The sequence below is a fragment of the Carcharodon carcharias genome, chromosome 4 (genome assembly GCF_017639515.1).
Source record: "Carcharodon carcharias isolate sCarCar2 chromosome 4, sCarCar2.pri, whole genome shotgun sequence".
In the NCBI taxonomy this organism is placed as follows: domain Eukaryota; kingdom Metazoa; phylum Chordata; class Chondrichthyes; order Lamniformes; family Lamnidae; genus Carcharodon; species Carcharodon carcharias.
Window position 1 is genome coordinate 7,284,909 of NC_054470.1, and position 26,953 is coordinate 7,311,861.

General features: G+C 42.1%; 1 protein-coding gene across 2 annotated transcripts in view; it reads right to left on the minus strand.

Moving 5' to 3' along the window:
- sema6a (sema domain, transmembrane domain (TM), and cytoplasmic domain, (semaphorin) 6A) overlaps positions 1 to 26,953 on the minus strand; it is a 166,982-nt gene that overhangs the window by 17,020 nt on the left and 123,009 nt on the right. For both annotated transcript variants that reach the window (XM_041186608.1, XM_041186609.1), the window contains 12 exons: positions 25,674 to 25,767; positions 23,717 to 23,836; positions 22,337 to 22,425; positions 13,987 to 14,204; positions 12,993 to 13,124; positions 10,872 to 11,027; positions 7,370 to 7,543; positions 5,632 to 5,772; positions 5,340 to 5,417; positions 1,336 to 1,394; positions 261 to 281; positions 17 to 67 (listed from right to left, as the gene is read on the minus strand). In XM_041186608.1, the coding sequence (XP_041042542.1) occupies positions 17 to 67; positions 261 to 281; positions 1,336 to 1,394; positions 5,340 to 5,417; positions 5,632 to 5,772; positions 7,370 to 7,543; positions 10,872 to 11,027; positions 12,993 to 13,124; positions 13,987 to 14,204; positions 22,337 to 22,425; positions 23,717 to 23,836; positions 25,674 to 25,767 (1,333 nt within the window). The remainder of the gene's footprint in view (positions 1 to 16; positions 68 to 260; positions 282 to 1,335; positions 1,395 to 5,339; positions 5,418 to 5,631; positions 5,773 to 7,369; positions 7,544 to 10,871; positions 11,028 to 12,992; positions 13,125 to 13,986; positions 14,205 to 22,336; positions 22,426 to 23,716; positions 23,837 to 25,673; positions 25,768 to 26,953) is intronic.

The following is a 26,953-nucleotide window of genomic DNA, read 5'->3' on the forward strand; positions in this document are numbered from 1 at the left end:
AAAAAAAAACACTGACCATGTATTGTATCACGAGACATTTCATGGCCTTGTGGAGTGGTTGAAAAGTCTAAGAAGAAAACAATTGTGGAAATGAAAAAAAGACGCCTCAAAAGAAGGGAGGGAAATAAAAGATAACAGCAATAAAGCATCTTGAATGTAAATACCATTGATAAAATGTAGTTAGGAATGGGAAAGGTGCAGCATGAACTGAATGCTTATGTCACCAATTAAATCAAACAACTGAGCCAAGGCAGACTTACCATTCAGTGCCACAAAGGAGTCTGCAAAAAACGAGAAGGAAAAGGTGTCAAAATGGTAACCTCGACACAATTAGCTGATTCAGGATTACATAATATTTGTTAACAATTTGTAAGGGTTTTCTTTTTGCAAATAAAAAGCTATGGAATAATTAGGTACTTTTTTCAAAGCAATTTATAAATAGACCTGTGTTACACGAGGCACTTCAAAAGTAACAGGGAACATAACAATTCAGAACTAGCAAAAGGAAGAGACAACAGCATTGTACAAGCTCATTGCCTGTAGAAACTACTCCATACATAATATGCCTAAACCACACTAACCCCAATCATTTCACCAGAAGCCATTTTGCTAAGTGAATAACACAAATATAAAGGTCTAAGATTTTATCATCCATTTCTACTCGCATTATTGTAAATGTTAATCCTTTATCTATGTATCAGAAATGGTTTAGACAAATAACAGAGTCTGAGAGGTACAGAAGAAGGGCTTGCATAGAATTCCTTCCTCTGCCAAGTACTCCCCCATACCAAGGTATTTAGAAAAAGCTACAAAAATTATCTCCCAGTTACAACAAGGTTTTTAATCACTTTTTTGGCTACACAGTGGGCTGGTAAAAAGTACTTACGTTGAAGATATAATCAAACAATCTCCTTTAATCAGGCCTAATATTTACAAAAATATGAAAGTTTAACTTTTTCTCCACAATTTTTTTGCACAATTAGTTTACTTCAACTCTTGGACAAATATTTAATGAATTGCAGAAAATGGGTTATTTCCTTGAAGGAGAGCTCTTAGTCAGAACTAACAATACACATTCCTGTGTTGGCCATTGGATTGCAAAGACAACAGTTAATATTGTACCCGACACTCGAGAATAATAGTAAGTGCCGAGTACTAGGCTCGTGTAAATGAGTGATCTTCAAAGATTGCAATTTACACATCACGGTATTTCCCTTAACATACTTTCACACCATTAGAAATGATCTGAAACGCAACACTATCCTTTTGAAATAATATTGCTGCATGGACATCAAAAAAAGTATATTAACCCAACAAAAATACAGGTAAGCTTACTTTGGCAGTCTCCCAGACCATCTGTGTTGCCATGCTCAATGTCTTGCTCAAATGATGATCTACATAAAACAGGGAGACACATCCAACGGTTACAAACAGTAAGATGATACATATTAGCACATGAAACTCTGAAATGTGGGGTTCAGTTCATGCTTTGGTTGGAATTGACACTGTCCATGGCACTTATGCATGGAGCACATAACATATCAAAAAATTCTGACCTCTGACCTTTGCTGGTTAGCAGATCCCAACTGAAACCAAGGTAAGAACAAATTCATTGCGGAGGAAAGGGCAGGGTGAATCAGCTAGGATCCTTGTTTGTGATTGGACCTTAATGACGTCCTACTTCCAAACTCTAAAGTGGGGTCAGTAAGGGGATACATTGAAACAATCCTGCATTATAGATTTCTACCAGCAAGTGAGCACTGCATTATCTCCCTGAGGCACGGAGACTCTGTCACATGAGCAGGGACACGTTATTAGTGAAAAACTAAAATTTTTATTTTATTTTTATTTGCTTTTGGAAACCTCATCTCGCCCATGGGTGAGGTTTCCAAAAAAAATGCTTGGCCTTATCGCCTGCCCGCCAACTGTTAATTGATTGCTTAAGGGCCTTTAAATAGGTCTCTGAACTGTTGGCGGGCGCGCCAACTGAACTATCACGCAACTGCGCGTTGATGTCGGCACGCTTGGCCGACGTCAATGCGCGGCATTTCACGCTCGAGCGCGCACCTGCCCACCGAGTGAAAATTTCTGCCCGTACCGTCTTTCCCATCAAAGGAACTGGCTTATGGTCAAGGCTAGAACTAAGCCACTGATATAGTTTTCAAGGGAAAAGGGGTAGAATTGGCTAACATGATAATAGCGCCAGAAACATCCTGGAACTTAAATTTGGCACATAGGGTTTAAAACATTGGCTGTACATCATTTGTTTTTAGGATGCTAAACAGCCTCCAAGCTTACAGTTTGGTGGGCAGGAAGTCCATGCTCATTATGAACAGGAAATGCACCTCCCACCATATTGGCAAAGGCCTGTCAATCAGCGTGCAGTGTCCATCTGAAACAGACATTGGGCCCCTTGTATGTGCTAGCTGTCTATTACTCTTGGCTACTCCTGGTGGCTCACTGGCTTGATCTAAGTAAGTCTCAAAGCCCAATACAGTAACATGCCTTATCATTCAGGCACTGAGGAATGGTTTTTGTACCACTTGTGTTCCCAGAAATGGGCATGGTCATCATTCTAGGCCTATTTGTTGTACTTGCACCCTCATAATATGAGGTTACTGATTATGTTCATTTCTAATAAAAGATTGTATAGCAAGATAAGGAATATTTGGTTGCTGCTGCACCTCAATGTTACAAGATACTGTGCCATTTAGAATACAAGTTACATATTAACATAGAGAATTATTTTCCTTTATTTGATTGTGCATAGCTGGGAAAACTCTGTGGTCAGATGTGGATCTGTGCCTGTGTGCTGTAAGTTTGCCAAGCTCCTGATTTCAGCTGGTGATCTAAGTAAAACCTGTGTGCTTACCCACTGGAGGGTATAAAAATCAGGTGGCAAACTGCCACTAGGCCACCTCATAGCAACTGTTACAGCAGATTTGTCTACCAGCGAGATAAAGGAAAACTGGGAGGGAAGGCACCCACAATAACAGGTTTTTAAAATTAAAAGAAAAATTCTCACACAGAATGTAGGCATCGTTGGCTAGGCCAGCAATTATTTCCCACCCCTAATTGTCCTAAGTGGTGGGGAGTCACCTTCTTGAACTGCTGCAGTCCACGCGATGCAGAAACACTCACGGCGCCCTTAGGAAGGGAGTTCCAGGATTTTGACCCAGTGACAGTGAAGGAACGGCGATATATTTCTGAGTCAGGATGGTGAGTGGCTTTGAGGGGAATTTCCAGGTGGCGATGTCCCCATGCATCTGCTGCCCTTGCCCTTCTAGGTGGTAGAAGGTGCTGTTGAAGGACCCTTGGGGAATTGCTGCAGTCCATCTTCTAGATGGTACACACTGCTGCTATTGTGCGTCGGGCGTAGAGGGAGTGAATGTGGTGAAGGTGATGAAGGTGGTGGATGTGGTGCGAATCAAGCAGGCTGCTTTGTCCTGGATGGTGTTAAACTTCTTGAGTGTTGTTGGAGCTGCACTCATCCAGGCAAGTGGAGAGTATTCCATCAGATTCCTGACTTGTGCCTTGTAGATGGTGGACAGGCTTTGGTGTGTCAGGAGGTGAGTTACAGAATTCCCAGCCTCTGACTTGCTCTTGTAGCCACAGTATTTATATGGCTGGTTCAGTTAAGTTTCTGGTCAATTGTAACCCCAGGATATTGACAGTGGGGAATTCAGCAATGGAAATGTAATTGAATGTCAAGGGGAGATGGTTAGATTTTCTCTTGTTGGAGATCGTCATTGTCTGGCACTTGTGTGGTGCGAGTGTTGCTTGCCACTTATAAGCCCAAGCCTGAAGTTTGTCCAGGTCTTGCTGCATATGGATACGGATTGGTTCAGTATCTGAGGAGTAGCGAATGGTGCTCAACATTGTGCAACCATCACTGAACGTCCCCACTTCTGACCTTATGACCGAAGGAAGGTCGTTGATGAAGCAGCTGAAGATGTTTGAGCCTTGAGGAGCTCCTGCAGCAATGTTCTGGGGCTGAGATAATTAACCTCCGACAATCGCAACCACCTTCCTTCATGGTATGTATGACCCCAACCAGTGGAGAGATTTCGCCCTATACCCATTCAGTTTTGCTAGGGCTCATTGATGCTACACTCTGCCAAATGCTGCCTTGACATCAATATGCTCTAATTATGACAAACAAGAGTATTCTATAATTCTACAATTCTAAAATTTAAAAATACAATTTCTATTCATTTTAGGAAAATCACTGCCTCTTCATTTTGATTTCAATCCTCAAGAGATGTAGATTTTTGTTCCCGGGGGTCAAATGTGCAGAGTCAAGAGATTTCCCAGCTCTGCGAAGCCGACCTTTAAAAAGTATCCACCCGCAGGTCAGGTTTTCATTCACTGGTCGGGGGTCTGGTGGGCGGGCCAACCTCAGAATGAGCGCGGAGGGTGTTGGGTGCGGAGTTGGGGTGGGTAGAAGGCCTGCCTCTGTGCACCAGCATTGGTTAAATAAATAAAGTAAAATATTGAAACAAGAAACAGTCCTCTAGCCCTCATACCCCCACACACAATCCACATGCTCCATCCACGCCAACCTATGCCAAACCATGCCCTCCACCCATGCCCATGCCCCCTCATACCCCATGCTAACTCATGCCCCCTACCCACACTTCCTGGACAGTTTTGACACTTCATTGTCAGCTTTGGCACTTCCTGGACAACTCCTTGACAGCTTGGTCACCTCCTCAAAAGCTTCAATATACCAATGTACTTAAAAAGTGCTTAATCATGTTTAATTTTAACAATTTCGAAGGGTGCCTTAATTCTCCCAAAGATTTCCCAGGACCCTATCCAAAGGGGTACCCTTACCTTGGCTATCCAAATGGAATCCACCGAGGCAAGACCTCCTCTTACCTGTTCTCATCTGCTCACAGCGGGCTTCACACTGCTGACCATCCAAAATCCCACTTCAGTGGAGGCGGTTGGTGATTTAAGTGGCCTCTGCAAATCGCGCACGTGCAAACCCCAGCTGAGTCCCATCCAGCCCCGGCAAAGACGGGCAATGCCATGTTCAGGGCAGGACTTTGAAATTCCGATCATTTCTGGGATTTTGGCCATGATCAAGAGCTTCTCCGTCGTGACAAAAATCTGGGCCTAAGCGTTCAATTCGAATAAAAGAGGGCAACCAACTAACTTTCTGCAACTAGCAGGTGACATTCAACATGACAAGAGGGCTCTGGGGACATACAACAAGCAATTTTGCCATATTCACTGTTGAGCCTGTTTAGTCACCCTCACTTTTAATTGCTTAACTTCTCTGGTCAAAGTGGTTTGCTCAATCACCTCTTCGTTATTTAAAAGGGACCACTTACTTAGTTGCAGACGATAGCTGTGCACATAATCCGTCCTTCAGCCAACCACAGTAGGGGTCTCGAGAAGCAACACATGTCCTGGGGAAGGGAAAGCAGAACAAATTCAAATGAATATCCTGGGTCATCATTCTTGCAAATCACAAGAGAGAAAAACTGCCTCCCCACCAAATAACTTCACCAGGACATAGCTTACCTGGCCTTCATGTTGCTTCAAAACTTAATTGCCTGCAAAATACTTTTGGAAAGCAAATTTTTTTAAAACACACAAGCCAGTGGAACATCCTCAACTCACTTTTTGCACTTGCTGTGACGTTCACATCGAGCAAGAGGCACCCTCACGACACAAGTGGAGAACGCCACAAAGAGAGTGTTGCTGGGCTTATCAAGCTGCATACCCACAATTCTTCTGTCTTCCACACCATCAACACTGCACCTAACACAGAAGGACAACATTTACCTGCACGGAATTACACCCTACACACACAGATTGTGACCTAATATGTCATTCATCAATCTAACTTTTCACAAAATATCTCTGCCGTCATTAAAGCAATGCTCCTTCAAAATCTTACAAGCATTCTTGCAGCACTTGGTGCACACGGTTACATTTATCTAGCATTCCAAGCTTTAAAACATGGTTTGCCGCAATTCTAACCTCTTCGGTCCTGTAGGCACTCAGCCGTGCTTGGTTACATTTTCCTGGATGTTGGCAGCACTCCATGTTATATTATTCATAAAGAGTCAGGAACTAATGTCCTGGGTGCCACATTCACTGTTCACTGCAGTCATGTGTCGAGTAGCAATGTATCAGCTTATCAGTCCACCAGCAACATGGAGAAGAGTATGAATTACGCTTTCCACCAGAAGCAGGGCTCTTGGTTAATGTGCAAGTCCAAAGATTACTGAGGCTAACAGTAATCCATGGTCCCAACTGGGATAATTTATCTTAGCATATATCAGAGACCGAACTTATTAATCTCTGTGGTTGAGTATCACACTGAGCAATTTATTAGGAAAACTACACAAATGCTTTACACAATTTGATGCAACAGTTAGGGGGAGCTGGTGGACCAGTAATCCAGAGGCCCAGGCCAATAGTCTGGGGACCTGGGTTCAAATCCCACCGTGGAAGCTGGTGGAATTTAAATTCAATCAATTAATTCATAATTCATCGATTGTTGTAAAAATCCATCTGGTTCACTAATGTCCTTCAGCGAAGGCAATCTGCTATCCTTCCCTGGTCTGGCCTCCATGTGACTCCAGACCCACACAATGTGGTTGCATCTTAACCACCTGCTATTAAGGCCAAGCAAGCCACTCAGTTCAAGGGCAATTAGGGATGGGCATAAATGCTGCCTTGCCAGCGACACTCACACCCCATGAAAGAATAAAACAAAACCAGTTGCAGCATTGTAATGTTTGATCATCTTCCCTATTTTGATTATACGAACAAAGCCTTGATTTTAACTCAGAGCACAAATTCAGTGAGTGGGTGACAGGGCGAGTGCCAAGCTTGCATGGTCCGGCTGGAGCGAGGCCCAAACCACTTTACCTCCCACACCTCATCCTCATCTCAGTGGTGAACTCCCAACACGATGCTGTCAGGAATCAATCCTTGGCTGCCGGGCAGGGAGGAGATGTCAAGGTGTCCCTGGAATTCAGGTAGAAGCTGTGTGTGTGGCGCGGAAGCATTTGGTTATAATCGGAGACGGAGGGGGGAAACCCAGGCTCTGCCCAGCCCAACAAGGAAAAGGAAACTTTAAAACATTAGATTCTCAGCCTGCTCCTGCTTTCTGAAGTTTTGCTGCTGTAGTAATCACTGCTTTGGAGTCCTAATAACAAAATAGGCTATAGGCCTAAAATAGGCCTCACCTGCACTCACTAAATGTGCCCATTAAAATGGTGTGGAACACGGGTGCAGTGCAAACAACATCGCCCCTGATTTTACCTGCCCACCCTGTTCTTGTCAGGCGTGGGTTTTTATAAATCTTTCTGCTTCAATCAGAACTGTAAGCTTAAGATGAACCTACTTCTCTGCATTGTAGATATTAATCTCCTCCAGGAAGATGCTGTCATTGATGGAGCCCATGTTTGCTTTGGCCAGGAACTTCAAGATGATTCCTTTTTCTGACCCTAGAAACACAACAGTGTAATTCTGGTGGGGACCAGCAGCAGTATCCACAGCTATTTTGGTCAATCGATACCTGTTTGAAAAAAAAACAAAGGAGCTGGTTTCATTTACTTTACTATTACACTTGGCCGTATTGTGAATCGAGCTGTACAGGAGGTTAATATTTTTTGAAAAGTGCATTTTAGTGTCCTCTCAAATTTGGTCTTTTTTCATTACACAGCAATGAAGCAAAAATAAAGTAAGCCCAGAATGCAATGGAAAAAGGATAAGCGACAGCAAGCTCATAATGGGAAAAATAAAATGTAGTATATTTCTTAAGAATGCAACAGAGAATTTTTGCTGACATGTAAACTATTAAGTTCACTCTTCTAACCAAGTTAGCTCTCATTTAACAGTAGCATGCAGACTCAAGAAACAGACAAGCTTGCTTTTGTTCACCTACACTGGCAGACCGACAGAACTTAAAAAGAAAAGCTTCTCTTTAAAAAATCTGAATACATCTATATCAAGGGCTGCATTGTTCAACCCAAGAAATATGATTTTTATAGAACTGTTCTTTCTCTATATATGGGCATAACAGTGCACTCACTGTTAAACTCTTAACAGCTGTGCTGCCTTCAACTAAACTCTACAGAAAATCACGCACTAAACAAACATTTCCACAGTCACCACAGTGCTACCAATGAACAGTAGCTCACACAAGTCAGCTGAAACCAGTATTTGTACTCACAACCAGAACCAACAGAACCTCTTTAAATAGAATCGAAATGAAAATGTCAGAAATGTATCGCAAGTCGATCAGACTCAGAAAAGGGAAAGGTAGGTGAATCGGTGGGAACTTTGCAGCGGTACAGCCCTTTGTTTGGGCACCAGGGTTGCTGTTTGAGGTTCAAAATGGGATGTTAGGCGTGCAGGCAAACCTTTGGGGTGTTACACCTGATGTGTAACACCTTAACTGGTGAGGTGTTGGTGTGTGTGCAGTGAACACCCAGTGTAAGTGGGCAGGCAGAGTAAGGAGTCACGGGGCAGGTGGTCATATGTCAATCGGCGTGCAATGTTGGTTTGGCGCCAGCACTGCAATTTGGGGCTCATTGCTTCAGCTAAATGCTGAACACATGTTCAGCATCAGGAGGTTGCCCCTATCAAGGCCTTTGAAAGGGATCATCAGTTACTTACAGGTTAGCTGTTATTGATTTCTTCTGGGTGTTGCGATAATTCTACGAGTGTTTGGTGCTTCCTATAGTTGATTCAAGTTGCAGAAATCTACAGGGAATGCTGAAGCTCTTTTTTCAGGCTTCTGTGCAAACCAGTTGTTTGCGGACATGGGTACAACACTATACACTCCCCTTGAAATACAGCGTGATTTAATGAACAAGGCCATGGAGAGCAGGTCAAACGGTTAGAAGAGGGAGGACAAAGAGGAGGAAAAAGAGAAGGGCTCTCAGCGGGAGGTCTTATAAATCCAGGGGGTTGAGCGAGTAATTCTCCGAACTAGACCTTGGTGAGGGGCACTGTGTGAGAAGCCTGCATTTCCATTACGACCTGCTCACTCAAAACTGAAAGCTGCTGTAGCCACAACTGCGACCTCAGAGCAGGGCAAGGACAACAATGTTCATGGCAGTGAAGGTGATGAGGTGGTAATGAGCTTTTTATGCACCGAGCTACTGTTGCGTAATGGACATTGCTGACACTAACGGACATTGCGTAACTGACATTGCTGACACTATTCACTGAGAGTTCACCAGATTTTATTCTTTCAGGAGCAGGTGAAGTGAGCACGAGGCAGTTTCAGACTTCCTTATGGTGCAGGGTGACACTGGCTGCATACAGTAGCTTTGCGGGGACTGCATGTCAACTCCACCTCTACACTGCAATTGAAAGGGATTCCAAACTCTCAATGTCCGGCTAGTGCGTGACCATACACAGCAAACCATGCAGGTCAATGTCAGGTTTACTGGAGCAAGTCATGATGCCTTCACTCTGCCAGCTGCATTCGAGCCACCACAGGAAAACAAAGGGTGGTTGCTGACTGCCGAAGGCTATTATCCACTAGCCATTCAGCTGATGACATTGTTGTGCAGCCTCCATTCTGACATAGATAGCATGCGTCCAATAGAAGCTATGTTGCCACAAGAAATATGATAGAACAGACCATTGGCCTCCTGAAACGTCGCTTCTGCTGCTTGGGCCGCTCTAGTGGAGCTCTGCCATAGCCAACGGAGTGGGGAATAAGGTTTGTGCTGGGCTGCTGCATGCTGCACAACCTCGTCGCCATTGAGGGCACAGCGCCATCAGCTAGAAGTTGAGCAGTCAGGAGCAGTAGAATGAGGAGGAGACACAGGAAATGGAAGAAGCAAACTAGACAACCCAGAACCTTTCTGGCTGGGCTGTCCATGGAAAACTCAACCAACTACAAGGTGCATTGCAGGAACTCACCAAGCCCCCTTAGACAGCACCTCCCAAACCCAGGACCACTACCATCTAGAAGGACAAGGGTGGCAGATGTATGGAAACACCACCATCTGGAAGTTCCCCTCAAAGCCACACATCATCCTGACCTGGGGAATATATCACCGTTCCTTCGCTGTCGCTGGGTCAAAATCCTGGAACTCCCTTCCTAACAGCACTGTGGGTGTACGGAAGCCACATGGGCTGCAGCGGTTAAAGAAGGCAGCTCATCACCACCTTCTCAAGGGCAAATAGGGCTGGGCAATAAATGCTGGCCCAGCCAGTGACGGCAACATCCCATGAATGAATTTAAAAAACTACGGTACCAGTAATCGCAACCCCAACCCTCCATTCACCAACTGCCCCTGTCACTGACCATCATAGCATCTGCTTGGTCACAATTAAATAATAAAAGCTACCACAAAATAAACATTCCAAACCAAAATTTATAAATCAAGCCGTGCCATTTTGTATATAAATATCAACTAATCAGCTTGTGTATGCCCTAAGTCTTGTCTTTCTCTGTCCTAGTCCTCCTACGCAGTGCTACCCCAGTGGCTGTAATGTAGCTGGGGGAAGATTGCTGATTTTCAGTGTGGGGAAACTGCAGGTGGAAAATCTGTGGAACACACTAGCTTGGCAAGAGCAGCGGCGGTTTAGGCTGACAGGCAGCAGCACGGGGAGTGGTTGGAGGGTGAACGCTGAGAGAAAGCAGCAAGTTCATGTGCCATGGAGCCACTGCCACTTCCCTGGGCAATACTGCAACAATCCTCAGTGACTCCTGCCATGCGCTGCCTCTTAAATAAAATAAAAAATAAACTACAGGCGACATCAACTCTTTCCAAGCACTGAAGCTAGTTCTTTTCTTTAATTTCAGGAATAGTGCCAGAGCAAACCAAAACAAGAGGTGGCAGTACTTTTTAAGTTAAGATCTAATATAAGCAGCCACTCACCTGACCATTGTCCTCAAAAACCATGGCCTATTGTCAATTGAAGGTACAGCTTCATCCAGGAGAGGATGTGTTTTAATAAAGTTGAGTGTATCATCTGGGAATCCGTTGGAGGTCCCAAATCTTTCCAGTAATACTGAACCTGCACAAGAGCCAGGCCTGTGCAAAATAAAAAAAACAAAAGTAAGGATTGTTAGAGAGGGAAAAGGCAGCCAGAAGCCCTGTAAAATTGGTGCTTGGTAAACTTTTTCAGGATTATGTTCGCTTTCTAAGATGAGGTGGTAAAGGAAATTAAACAGTATCTTGCCCATTAAACTATTCAGGGGCTTCCTTTGGGTGTTTTAATTTTTCAATGGGACTTGAAGACTGCTTTCTTCTGTAGCACTTGGAACCCTACCAATTGCAAAGCTAATTCACACTGAGGCAGATGTCTTGCAAAAAAAAACCTTCAGCTCAAGAAATTTATTATGAACAGTTACTGAACTTCCATCCACTATGTACACCAGGTTCTTTTTTAAATGTTTATCCAGGTTACCATTTCTACTGTTAATTATTTATCAAATAAACTAAATGATTCCCATTGTGAATCATAATTGGTGTCACATTTTATATATGAAGCTGAAAATGAAGAGACTGATTGCTTGACAGACAAATACTGTAGAGCACCAGTTCACATTAATGGAATTTCATCAATTCTTTCTTCTATTGTTCAACTGGAGGCATTAACCTTTCTTTAAAGTAAAATAGGTTAACATCTCTGCAAAAAGAGAGAGGAATTTCAGATAAATGCACAGAGCATCTGCACACACACTTTCCACAATATAGATCCGCGGTCTGATTTAGGTGTTCATGGGTCGCTCTACATTTGCCAATGTATTTTGTGTGGTCAAAACACTATTAAAAAAACAAAAAAAAAATGTTGGTCTAATTCAGCTATTGCCCGGTCAATGTTTTATCCTTCAACCAAGGTCACTAAAAAAAACTATTACCAGGTCATTTATCTCATTACTACTTATGGAATCTTGGTTTGCACAAATTATCAGCTGCATTCCCTATATTACAACAGTGACTATACGTCAAAAGTGCTTTATTGGCTGAAATGCACATTGGAAGTACTGAGGTCGTGAAAGGCTTGATACAAATGCCTTTTCTTTCTACTGTTACATTAAGGGGCTTCCAGCTTTCCAGCGGTAGCACAAGAACATGGAATGAATTCTTGTTTTGACTACCATTCTCTTGTGTAGGCAGGGTTCTACAGCTTTCAGTCATCAGCACAGAGTGGTGCGCAAGAACCAAGAACCTTATTTCAAGCAAGAAGGCAAATTAGTAGAGCACAGTTCAGCCATAAAGCAACACCATTCCCATCAATAATGCATGGAGTGGTATCATCAGTAATCAAGTGGAAGTAACAAAACATTTTAATGCACAATTTGAATTCATGTTGTCTCAAAGATCTAGTGAAATGTTATTTCTTTGCATGGTTTACTTTTATGCTGGAAAAATGTACGGGAAAAAAACTTTCTTGTGTATATACAGCAACACGTTTACTGAATGTAACTGGAATAAGTACTTTGTGCTGTGCAGGAATGCCCTCAAGCTTAACTTTGAAAATCAAATCAATCTGGCCAATCTTTCATAGAATAAACAGAGTCACATGAGAAGTTTAGCTCAGCATTTAAACAAAGTCCATGAAAGACAATGAAAGTAGATCGTTTGCACTCTATGACTGGTGCAGGAATCTAATGGAAAAAGAACCCAGATAAAATTAACGAACTGTAAACCTTGGTTCCAATGGCAAAACAGTGACCAAATCTGCAGACCCATTCTTTAATCGTTGTGCAGCACCTTTTGTGTGAGAAAATGTTGTCCTTTCAACTATTTTATGATGAGGGTAGCATCATGTTCATTCAAAAAATGTATTGGAATGGACAGAATTGTGAATAATTGCTTACTGAATTAAACCGTGTATTCTTTCTTCAAACAAAATACTTATGTTTGCCTTATCTATTAATTCTACTGGAAAATGAGAAAACCTCAGGGTCACTGCCAAGAGGTTTTTATACTGTTTGAATATTTCCAGCTGCTTTTATCTTAGAAAATATCTTTTATAGACAGTCAGCATACCTTGGCTTAGGAACTCGGTCTTCAGGGACTGGCGTCCACGTGGAATCAGAGGATTTCTGCTCTTTGAATCGGCCAGTAAAAACCATGGCAATGTCCTCCATATCATATGCACAGACTGCTGAGCCAGGAATGCTGCAATGTGACATTTACCAGAAAAGCACTATTCATTCAAGAGCCATGTAGCAAATCAATCCTTAAACACATTCTCTTAAAGTTGGCTTCCTGTTCTTCTACTAACAAACAACTCCATAATGATCTCTCATAGAGCCTGAGGGTTTTCTCCCCTTTCCCTTCCCCTAACCCTGTTAACACAGCCCCATGGGGGGGGACATTAGAGTACTAGTTCATTTGTTGTGACAGGCTCTGCTTATCCCACAAACTTTTCCAGTCTTTTTGGCTTTTAGTTTATCTTTCTCTCAGTCAGAAAATGATGGCCAATTAAGCAATAGAAAAAAAATTAACAAGATAAACTGCTGCTGGTTCTATAAACAAAATAGAACAAAGCAGCAATAAAAAGTCTAAACATTTTAGATTCAGGTCACACTTGGAAAGAAATGCATTACACTTGTTCATTGTAGCAGTTAATGCAACCCAAGGAAAATCCTGAGAGATATAATGCTACTGACATATTACAATAAGTTCTATTTGTATAGCACTTTTAATGTCATAAAATGTCTCAAGGCACTTCACAGGGTCATTATAAACAAAATATGAGACCGAGCGAAGTATATTAATAACTATTGGCCATTTTGTGGAATGAAAATGCAAGTACACACAATTATTTTTTTTATTTATAACAAGTGCTTGAAAGGACAAAAATTGCACATAATTATCACGTGCTTTCCAGAAATTTTATGATGGGACCCCAGTAAAATTACATTGACCTATACTTAGCAGCAGCCTTCAGCTTAGTTTAAACAAGTAATGCAATTGCAAGATATTAATTTTAATAATTTTAGCCCAATATCTCAAGGGCTGTCTATAACGCACTTACCTATTATAAGGGGTAGAAAACGTTGCTAAAATGACATCATGGCCTTTAATACGGACAACATCTGTCACTGACTGCAAGATGTTGAAGTAAAAGTGAGAGTCCCCAGGTACAGAACAGTTGAGGCGAGCCTTTACAAAGGATGTCCACTGCTTCTCCAATACTCTTTGAGAACCTCCCATGTCATTCTTACAGACACGAGCAACCCTCGGGAAAAGGACCTGAAAATAATGTAGGTGAGAGTTCTGAAATTCCCATCAGCTCTTAAGCAGCCATTTCAGACCTTCAATACACTGTCCCCGCAATTAAAACTGAAGTCTGTATATTAAAAATATTACACAAATTGAATCAAGTCTCCAGTGGAACAGCATAAGAGTTCACAAATATGCTTAACCAAAGAGTGCCTTATGAGTTTAGCCTCTGAGGATTCTTGAAAATTGCATTAACAATTTCTGCAATATTATTTGAAAAAGGTGCTAACTGGAAGTTAGGTACTTTTCCTGAGATTTTTATTTAAGTGAACACACATGAATGAGGGCCCTGCTCCCTCACCTTAATTCTAATTTGTTGACAGAGTCGTGGAAATAGGTTGGTTGCCCCTTTCACCGTTGGGAAGTTGATAAACTACCTACATCATGTAGAGTAAGTCAGTCGTTAAAAGGGACAAGAGTTTTAAAATCAGGCAGGGAATAAAATGCAGTTTGAAATTATGATCCCTGCCATTAAGACTGAGTGGCTAATGGGCTTTGCCTGATACTGTGGCTTTGTCATCATCGGCTGTACCACAATTCGAGGGTGTCGTCTATTCAGGGTTGCAAGTTTCTACCATGGGTCTTTGTGTGACTGAACAGGCCAATTCTTGACCCAGAGATCTTTGGGCACATGGGGCAGGACATCCCATGAGGTAGTGGGATCTGGGGTGCAGGATTCGCTTCCTTTTCTTTCCTTCTCTGCTGCTGTTCTGCCTCATCATTATGATGTTGTTATGATTCAAATCATGATGCAGCTTGATGAACTAGTTGTCACCATTCTGAACAATTGGCAATAAACTCCTCTGAGTCATTAATGTTGATGCTGCTGTACTTCAAGGAGAGCTTCAGAGAGTCTTTCAAATGTTTTCCTTGTTCTCACCTGGAACATTGCCATTTGAAAATTGAGTAAGTGGGACCTGCTGTGGGGATGGTTTTCAGTCATCCGGGCACAGTGTCCAGTCCATCCAAGTCGATTTGGTGGAGGTTTTGCCTGAATCCTTGTGGAGCTGGCTTCAAGTAGGACACTAGTGTTTGTTCCACCATCCTCCCAATAATAGGCCAAATTCAATTGATTAAAATCTCTTGTCGCTCACAGGATGATGCTTCTCTTCTTATGAATGGCAATGCCATCCCCATCAATGCTGGAAAGAACATTTTGAACAGCTCTTGAATCACCGTGGCAGCTGATACTCTCCAGGCCATCCCCCAGTACCCTCTAGTAGAATCCATGGGTGTGGATTTACAGCAAAGTCAAAACATTGTTCAGGTTAGGTCCAAACCCCCATGAACGGTGATATATTGTTAATATCACAACAAAAATAGATTTAACTTTGAGTTGTTACTTTGTCGAAGAGCAAAATGGACATTTTTGTTTCATTTTTCCGTCATTGCTACTGATCATTCATTACCTGGAGATTATTTAATACTTTAATCAGGGGAGCAGTACAAGGAAGGAAGAGGGAACACTTTTTATATCAAAAGCTTTTATAGAAGAAAATGGCAACTGAAGTTTGCCTTTTTTCTGTTGGAAATGTCATATTTTCTCGCTGATCTTGGAGTGGTCTTTCCCTCTCTTCCCCCAACCAGACTGCTCCAATGACATCACTAACACAAAACATTCTTCAATGGCTCTAGTGCAAACAGCAAAGAGGGAGGGACAGCTTGCAAGGTGCCATGGACCTGCCTACTCTGGGAAAGGTAGGTTTCCGATCTGTAACATGGTTTATAGGAGTCAGGTGGCTCCAGAGTAATACCCAGGTCTCGTGTAATTGTGCTCACACTGTAGATGGTGGAGCCCCTCTGTAACATTCTCTATAATTAATTGCACTGGGGGAGAAGGTAAGACATTCCTTGTGAAAATCAATGCTAGCAAGGAAAGCCAGTGTTTTCATAAAAACACTTAAATAAATTTCAGGTCAAGTTATCATTTTCTTCTACCTATGAGAATGGAAACCATCTCTTCCAAACTTTATTTCTTCCTTTAACCATAGCCTAACCAGCAAGAAACCATATGAGCTGGCACAAACAAAAACAAACGATGAGCTTGGCAATTGTGAAATATTAATTCCTGCTCTTCTGGCAGGGGTGAGGGGGAAGTCTCACACACACTTAGTTTGTGTAAATATAAATTCCATTAAAATACCAGTTGCCATTGGTGGTTTTGTTTCCCAACAATACAACAGTGACTACATTTCAAATGTACTTCATTGGCTGTAAAGTGCTTCAGGGCATTGCAAAGTCATGAAAGGTGCTATGTAAAGGCATAAAAACAGAAAATGTTAGAAACACTCAACAAGTCTGGCAGCAGCTGTGGAGAGGAGCAGAGTGACATTTCAGGTCGTGGCCTTTGCACCTGATGAAAGGTGGTGACCAGAAACATTGAGCTGAATTTTTAGGCCCCCTGATGGTGCTAACGTGACGTGTCAGCTGGCGTGTGTAAATTCACACCATCAGTTAGTGTACCAGTTTCCAGGCACCATCCTACCCAAGGCCATTTTCCCAGAGGCCCCATTCACAAAGAGCGGGTGGCCAATTCAGCTTATTAAAGGCCTATTAAGGTTTATTGTCAGAAGCATCAGGGAACGGTGAGCGCCTCCACTGGTGTCGGAGTCCAGCAGATGCCGAGAGGCAGCTTCCTGGTGGCAGAGCAGGGGTAGTGTGGGGGCGGGGGGGGGGGGGGCAACGCTCCATCCAGGCAACCTTAAAGGCCCTCCCCACCTGCCTGGCTTCAGCTGCAGCCACACACTTCTCTATGGTGGCCTGGCTGCGAAGGGCACTTTTTTATTTTAAATTTAAAAAAAGTTGGAGTGGGGCTCTCTCTATCTTGGAGTGCCTTATCAAAAGGTATCCTGATGCTTCTTCAGTGCTGCACGGCCTCTGGTTGGTCCTTCAGCCTAGGGAGCCCGTCCATCATCCTTAATTGGGCAACAAACACACCCTCAGGCCACTACTTGACAAATATGGCCAAAGTCACAGCCGAGCAACTGTTTCCCACACGGTGCAGGCTTCTAATCCCCACATGGCCCTAAGTTTACATAGAAACTAGGAGCAGGAGTAGGCCATTCAGCCCTTCGAGTCTGCTCTGCCATTCATTCTGATCATGGCTGATCATCCAACTCAACAGCCTGCTCCCGCTTTCTCCCCATACCCTTTGATCCCTTTCGCTCCAAGAGCTATATCTAACTCTCTTCTTGAAAACATACAATGTTTTGGTCTCAACTACTTTCTGTGGTAATGAATTCCAGAGGCTCACCACTCTCTGGGTGAAGAAATTTCTCCTCATCTCAGTGCTAAATGGTTTACCCCATATCCTCAGACTGTGACCCCTGGTTCTGGGCTCCCCCACCATCGGGAACACCCTTCCTGCATCTACCCTGTCTAGTCCTGTTAGAATTTTATAGGTTTCTATGAGATCCCCCTTCATTCTTCTGAACTCCAGTGAATATAATCCTAATCTCCTCGTATTTCAGTCCCGCCATCCCAGGAATCAGTCGGGTAAACCTTCGCTGCACTCCCTCTATAGCAAGTACATCCTTCCTCAGATAAGAAGACCAAAACTGCACACAATATTCCAGGTGTGGTCTCACCAAGGCCCTGTATAATTGCAGCAAGACATCCCTGCTCCTGTACTCGAATCCTCTGGCAATGAAGGCCAACATACCATTTACCTTCTTTACCGCCTGCTGCACCTACATGCTTACCTTCAGCGACTGGTGTACAAGGACACCCAGGTCTCATTGCGGATTCCCCTCTCTCAATTTATAGCCATTCAGACAATAATCTGCCTTCCTGTCTACCAAAATAGTTATCCTCACATTTATGCACATTATACTGCATCTGCCATGTATTTGCCCACTCACTCTGCTGGTCCAAATCACAATGCAAGTTTCCAAAGCCGGAGGGGAGAATCCTGTCCGTTAACAATGTTTCGCTCTCCACAGATGCTGCCAGACCTGCTGAGTATTTCCAGCATTTTCTGTTTTATTTCAGATTTTCAGCATCCTTAATATTTTGCTTTTGTGCCATGTAAAGACAAGCTCTTTTTATCACCACAGTAAAAAATCTTACTGCGTATTTTACTGTACTGCTGATTCAGTCTTAAGGGAGAACATGAACATAATATATCAGCTCTTTTTCAGAATGGCTTACTTTCTGCTTTTCCATACTTTGCACTTCTCTACCCTGGTAGGGTAACTTTGAAGTTAATGCAAATCCGTCACATGGCATCTTATAACTAGCTTTTGCAGGCCCTGGTTAAAATGAGCTGTAGAGGAGAGTAGAAAATTTTTCCATGGAAGCCTGATTTAAATCCTGAATTCTTTCATTAGTTATTGAAATCAACCTGGTCTTGCCAATGAAATTTAACATATGAGAACAGTGGACAGGTAAAGAGTCTGTCCAGCCAGCCGGTAAATGCATTTCACCCCCCCCGAAACCCCAAGCGATCTCCTGGGCAAATCAAAAAAGCAGATTAAAAACCCGGCGAGTCTGGGGGGGCGGAAAAAGTGGGAAAGTTCTGTCCGAGCTAACTTGGTGATTAAGACTAGTCCAGGAGTTGAAGCAGGTTGTCCCAATGCCAGAAACCCATATGGATATCTCAGCTTTAATGGGTTTACTAAGAAGGCAGTGAAGATGGAGAAATCCTGGGATTGAGTTGTACAGACAATGTTACATTCCTGGCTTGCCTGGCGTAAGCTATAGGCAATAGTTGGGGTGCTGTTTCTATTCAGGGTGTTGGTCCCAGTTCTCTGTGATATATGATACTTAGGTGAGGTATTGGTAACTGCTAATACCTATTGAATCTTGCCCTAGAGTCAGGGTCTTCAGGAAAGGAAGTAAATTGAGATAGAGTGGGGCAGTCTTCTCCAGTTTGGTCTTACACACACTGCAGACTCAATATAAGGGAGTAACTTATTTTAAAGAAAGGGATCTTAAATATCATTGTTACAGATAATATCAATATTCGATCCTAATGCAGTACTCTATTTTCCACCAATACCTTTCTTATTTTGTATGTGAACTCAAAAGATATTGTCATGCTATACAGAACTCAGGGTTAATATATGACAAAATATACTGATGTAGACATAACCATCAGACAAAGAGTGCTGTAAGCAAGGCATTAATGAATTAGAAGTTCTTATTACCATCTCTCAGGGCAAAAACAAGTGATGTATCAGTGTTATGTAAGATCATCCCATGTGTTAATGAGCACTGAAGTACTTCATCATCCTTTCATTCACCCATTAATCATATTACAAACCTGTTCCTTCTGTTTCAAATTTACATACCACGGAAACAAGTCCTAAAGTTAATTCAATTCACTGAGTTTTTTTTGAAAGCTGACAAAAAAGAACAGTTTCAATAGAGGTAGGAGTCGCCTTCTTCTGCAATATAGAGGCCCATGAGGTCCATGAAAATTGAAGTCCCAGACTCCTCAGGACTGATATTTTTGCACAAGCATTTAAAGTCCTCTGCAGCTTCCTAAACAGTAATTGCCTAGTTTTAAATATTGGAATTCATTTCATGTGGATGGCTTTGTTTTCAGTATGTATCCAGCCAAACTTAATCCCAGCCCACCAAATAAGATTGACAAATAAACACTGAGCAACAAAAACAATATCACATCCACAATCTTAGTGACCCTCTTTGCCTGACACTGGATTTTTGCTGTTACCATCATTTCCTAATAAATACACGTGCTATTTGAATTTTTTGTTCTTCTACTTTGCTCTTTGCACATCGTCAATGTTCTTCCTGTTTATTCAGAAGCTTTGCACATTTGTCAGCCTATTTCATTACAATATTCTTCTGTGATAAGGTAATATTATTATTAGGATTCTTGTGAATAAATGAGGTCTTCCCTCTCAGTTACTTGTGCAATGATGTATAGCTATTAATTACTAGCCAATGACACTGACTTGCTCCACCAGCCATCAACTGTTCTTTTGTCAACTTTGTGAACTAGTTAGAAGCTCCTTTTTAACAATGAGTATTTTAGTTAGTTAAGAATGAACTAAACTTTGCTCATTGAAAGTGCTCATTGAAAGAGTTAGATGGCTGTACGTTCAAACCCTGTTGCAGAATTCGCAGCATATATCCCAGGACTGACATTTCAGTGTAGTATTGAGCGAGTGCTGCTTTGCCGGAAATGCCATTTTTCTAATGAGACATTAAGGGTGGCGTACAGGTATTGTCACTGGGCTAGTAATCTAGAGACCTGGAGTAATGCTCTGGGGAGCCGGGTTCGAAACCCAGCAGGTGGTGAAATTTGAATTCAATTTGAAAAACATGGAATGAAACTATTGTCAACTGCCATAAAAACCCATCTGGTTCACCAATGCCCTTTAGGGAAGAAAATCTGCTGTCCCCAGCTGAGCTGGTCTACATGTGACTCCAGGTGCACAGCAAACGTGGCTGACTCCGAAATGCCCTCAGCCCTCTTAAATGCTACTCAGTTGTATCAATCCACTAAAAAGTCAAAAAGGAAATGGAACTGGTTGGATCACTGGGCATTGACCTAGGCACTGGAAACAACAACAGCAAACTCAACCCTGTTGACCTCCTTACTAACATCTAGGGGCTAGTACCAACATTAGGACAGCTGTCTCACAAGCAACAGCCTGACATTTTCTATAAAGTATATTTTCATGAGTATCACTATGTCCCAGAACCACCATCACCATCCCAGGTCTGTCCCAGCAACAGGGCAGACCCAGCAGAGGTGGTATACAATTGGGAGGGAGTTAGCTGGGAGTCCTCAACATCGACTCCGGGCCCCATGAAGTCTCATAGCATCAGGTCAAACATGGGCAAGGAAACCTCCTGCTGATTACCACGTACACCCTCCCTCAGCTGCTGAATCAGTGCTCTTCCATGTTGAACACCACTTAGAGGAAGCACTGAGGGTGGCAAGGGGGCAGAACGTACTCTGGGACTTCAATGTCCATCACCAAGAGTGGCTCGGTAGCACCACAACTGACTGAACTAGCCGAGACCTAAATGACATAGCTGCTAGACCGGGTTTGTGGCAGGTGGTGAGGGAAAAACATACTTGACCACATCCTCACCAACCTGCCTGCCACAGCTGCATCTATCCATGACAGTATCAGTAGAAATGACCACCGCACAGTCACTGGGGACTCAAGTTTCATCTTAATATTGAGGATACCCTCCATTGTGTCGTGTGGCTCTACCACCATGCTAAATGGGATAGATTTTCAACAGATTTAGCAACTCAAGTCGGGGCGGCCATGAGGTCCTGTGGACCATCAGCAGCAACAGAATCAGCAGCAACTCAAACACAATCTGTAACCTCATGGCCCGGCATATCCCCAACTCTACCATTACCATCAAGCCAGGGGATCAACCCTGGTTCAATGAGGAGTGCAGGAGGGCATGCCAGGAGCAGCACCGGCACCTAAAAATGAGGCGTTAACCTGGTGAAGCTACAACACAGGACTACTTGTGTGTCAAACAGCATAAGCAGCAAATGATAGACAGGGCTAAGCTATCCCACAACTAATGGATCAGATCTAATCTCTGCAGTCCTGCCACATCTAGTCATGAATGGTGGTGGACAATTAAAACAACTCACTTGAGGAGGAGGCTCCACAAATAGCCCCATCCTCAATGATAGGGGAGCCCAGCTTGTCAGTGCAAAAGATATAAAAACGCTTTTCCTCTTGTCGGCTTGGGTTCTTTTGCCACTCATCTTAAAGCTGTGTCCTTTGGTTCTCGATCCTTTCTGCAGAAGCTATTCAAGTACACAGATCATGATAGTCACTTAGCCCATGGAACTATATCCTAACAAGCGTCAGGATGTTCAGGGGAGAAGGGGTGGTGGAAGGGTGGGCTCGATTGTCAGATCAATACACAGTAGCCTTCCCTTTAGGGATGGATCTTTGTGATCTGTGTAGCTACCATGACAGGTAGAAGGCTCGTTAATAAAAAGGAATTTTAAAATATTTCTCTGCTGCTTAAAAATCCCACAAACCGCAATCATGGTGCATCAAGACAGCCTTACAATGGATAAGACTACTAAGGTCTATATCTCTCCCTGATCATAACCTCACGATATTCAAGAAAGCCTTGACCCCTACCTTTCCCATGGTGTTGTATTCTACAGCTATTTCCCGAAAGAAGAAATAGATATAATCATCGTAATCCACAGCCTTGACAAAATAAGGTTCTGTAACAGAACAAAAAAGCATATATTAAATACTACAGCTGTAAGTATAGTTCAAACAGTGAAGGCTGGATTTTTCTGGGGATGGGGGAGAAAGAGGCAGTTGGGACACAATTCCTGGAGTCCTGTCCGCATTCTTGTTGTGTGGTATTTTTAAGTGCGCAGGGTATGGATGCCCACACACAGTAATCCTGACACCGGCAGCTCCATTGCGGGGTGGTGAATTCAGAGCTCCGCAATTTCCATGGGGTCAGACTGGTCTCTGAAGGAGAAGTGGTTAATGCCAGCTCAGAGATGCCATGAAGCATGAGGGAAGCCTGTTTGAGTTGGCAACCTTCTAACAGCTAAGTTTAAAAGGTGTCACTGACTTCACGTCATAATATAATGCTGTATGATAAGTATATTTTTAAGGCAGTGATTGATGATAGGGTTTTGTTTAGAAAAATTGTGACCATTAAATTGACCTGTATTGTGAAAGTGGAAGTCTTCAGATGCATTAAATCAATTTACCCAGTGGACAAACTGCCCTCCTGCATTGAGATTTTACTCTGTCAATTGCACCTTGTGCTTTGATATTTCATTGATTGACAAATCATCCATCTGTTCAGCCTTTGAAGCAGTAGAACAGGTGGCCATCTCATGTACTACTTTAAAGGCTATAATGTATCCAGCTCTGAAGATTCAGTGCAAAGAAATCTCATTATGAGTGCTTGGCTGAGGTCCAAACCCCGCGAATAGATTCAGCATAGAAGTCATTGATACAACTGTCAAGGGAATTGTGAGCTTTGTTTAGATTGACAGTTTTATTAGCTCCTAAAGGATTATGTTTTTAAGTGTTTTTTGTATGCCTGTTTGTTTTAGCCTGCCCAATCTGTCTCTTTAAAAATGACCCAAAGGTTAGAAGATGCTAGCAAATCAGTATCCCGGCGGTGCTGGGAAATTGCAGGCCTACCCGCCTCTGGTAGACTTCCAAAATCCATTCCAGTGTGCATGATATTCTTCTCTAAGCGCTTCTGAGCTAAAGAATGGATATTTAAAAATTAAAGATGTAAAATGAGTGTATGGAAACATTCACAAAGAGCCTGTGGAGTACTTCCATATCCCATGATGTCCTGAGGTGTGCCTTACTGGTATTCAGTGACTCTACTTGGGAGTTCAATCAAATCAAACCACAAAAGATAAAACCCTGTCTCGTTCATTGAAAACAGAAACCATAAGATCTTTAGAAGTTAGAGATAATGACTTTTTGGAATCTTGACAACACAGTCATCAAACATCATCTCTGTTTACTCACCTTTCAACCATTTTGAGTCATGTTTTACTGTCCGTAGTGTTGGACTTTCTCCAAGGCTCCGATAAATAACAGCATCAATTGCAAGAAAGTCTGTTACAGTTGCTGAATAAAGCTTACCTTCTGGAAGAAGTACAATAAAAAAAAGAGATCTTCTGCATTAACCAATTTAATTTTTATGGGAAATACATTGTAAGAACATTAGAACTCGCTCATATCAAACAATAAAAGATAAAGCCAGAAAATGGCATCACTTACACTGATTCACAGTGGTTTCAGGTACACGTTAAGTATATCAGGCAAAAGCCAACTTTGGTCAACAGGTTGAGAAAACTCTAAATTATTCATCCAAATTGGCAGTCACACGACTAACCAATAATTACAAATCAATAGTGATGACTAACAAGTCAATCTCATATCAATCAACAATACTATTAGTGTGGAGGATTCCTAAGAATCCCAAGATATAAAGTAACTGTCACAACTTTTAAGTCTGATCTGAATATTTTCTCAGGTACAGCTCCTATAAGCAGTCTAAACTTCTGGTTCAGGCATATGCCAGCATAATCAAGGAATGCAACGACTGGATCTCCTTCTGCTCTGAACTGGATGTTTTAAGAGCAGCAGGTCCAAACAAATTTCCAATTGATTCAACTAATAACAGAGCTCTTCGCAAGAACAAGAAAAATAATAAAAAGTACACATCATCACCGTCAGCATATCTGCCCAATGTTCTGTGGTCGGCTTTCTGATTCTCACCAACTCTGGATTAAATGAGCAAGTTATCTGACACTGGGGAAGACTTCTTCCCCAGACCAATTTGGCTGGCTGGTCATCTATCTTTTCTCTTACACTCTTGAGTATTTACACAAAATGGAAGGGTGAGCCATCAGACTCCTTCCCCATGGGCCTATCAACCAAACTGAATAACCCCTCTACCAGCAGTGGAAACCTATGTTGGGCTTACTCAAACGAGAAACATCTCTACCTCACCCTTGACCTCTGCCCAATAAATGCAGATATTCACTGGTATTTCGAATTTTCAATGTCTGGTGCAAAAATCTTGTCTGAATCCAAAGCTATATTTTCCAGCTCTGCTATATGTTAATGTAATCCCTTTTGATCTACATTTAACTTAATAGTAGTAGTTTTAACCTAACTCACGCCATGTGGTAGTAAAATCATAAATCCCAAAATGTTGACAGTTATAAAAGGTCACAAGAAAAGCAATATAAACAAGCAAAATAGTGTTTAAACAAAAACAAGGATTTGTTAGCAAGTTCCCTTCAATAACAGGGGTAAGCAACTTGCTTTAATAGAGCACTCTTGAATATAAATAATTTCTAAAGGCATTTCACAGATGGGCATATGGAAAATGGGCACAGAGCCAGAAAAAGGCTCATTAGGAGAAATGACCAAATACTTGGCTGAAGAAATGGGATTTGAGAAGGTTTCAAAGAATAGACAGGTGGAGAGTTGGTGGGATTTAGAGAAGGAATTTTGGCAAATAGAACCAATGAAATTTTAGCTCGGCTGTTAATGTTAAAACACAGAGTGATACACATGGGGCTAGAGTCAGAGCAACAGGATCTTGGGATGTGGTGAAAGAGAAGGTATAGGATTTGAAATGGTTGCAGATACAGAGTGGAGTGAGGTCATTCACAGACTTGAAGATAAGGATGAGAATTTTTAATTTTGGATGCTGGGAACAGATAACCAAGAATTAATAGGAGAACCAACATTTGATATTCCCTATTGTCAATCTTCTAAATTATATGTTGCTTTAGTGGTGACAAAGTTTTACTGGGACACCACATTGCTTCAGAATCAGAAAATATGTTATTCTTTTGGGAGATGGTGGTGGGGGAAATCAGAAAAATCAATCCTTTCTGACTGAATACTTAATTAAATCACACTGTGTCAGCTAGACACATAACAAAGTCTAGAGAGAAATGCTTACCTGCAAAAAGTGCAACATTGGCATGTTTTGGATCATAAGGACACCTTGCCATTCCACTGATGTTGTCATCTCCAAGCACATCCAGTGTGTCCAACTGAAACAGATGGGAAGAATTCATGTTCAAGTTCTTGGATAGGTAGCCAGTAATATTATATCGGAAAAATATTATTGTCTTTTCACAATACATTGCACTCACTAAGGCCACTGCCAAGGCCTTTATCTCAGTTTAAAACAATATGTAAAGGAGTGCTTCCACAATCCAGTCATCTCAGTGGAACTGAGGCACTACGAGGGAGTGCACACCCTATGATTTTTCCTCCATTAAAATTAACAGAGAAAATTGGAAAATGTTCCCAAGATCTATTCCTGATGAGCAATGTGAACCTCGAATTACTCCTACAGACTTCTCATATCACTTCCTTTATACATTTGAAGAAAGGGATTAATTGAACAACAAAGCACTTTAGAGGAAAGACACCAGCAATGGAATAAAACATGAGATTAAGACATTAGTAGCACATGAGTGAATGAATAGATACGTATCAAAACTGTAAAATGTTGAATTAGCATAATAGTAATATATGATCATTTAAGGAATTGTGATCCCCAATAATTTCACAAATGAGGCAGTACTTTAGAAAGTGATCCAGCTACAAATAGATTATAAAAGGCTTGAGGCGAGGCTCATTGACTACTGATTTTTTGATGGAATTTTGAAAGCTACAGGCAGACTAAAAGTTTAAGTAAAATTACTTAGAAGGTTAATAATTTGTCCTAATATACTGCTCAGATCTCTCTTTAAAGCAACCTGCAAATTTGTGCTTTTATTGCTTTAACAACTGGGTAATGATAGGAAAGAATTTTATCTGGAAGTACGGCCAACATCCAGCAATGCTTCTATTTCTACTGTTCTTCCCCCAGTAGCTGAAGTATTTTAACCTCCATTGCTCTCCTTGTAGCTTTTGAAATTTGCTTTTACTTCACTAAAATGAATGGTGCCTGTACCTTTCCAAATGGTTTAAAAATAAATGTCCCGCTTATGTCGTAATAAACATGGAAGATTCCGCATTTGCAGCCTGAGCTTTGGTGAGTTAGTGACATCAGTTGGTTTAAAAATACAACTCCTAAAATTGATGTCTGTACCTCTGTGCAGGGGCAGAAAAAAGAACAGCCCATGGTTTTTGCTTCTACTTATATCCAGAGATCCCCCGTTGGTCCGTGCATACATCTAAATACATTGTGAGACTTGGTCTGTCATGTTCCCTCTGGTCAAAGAAACT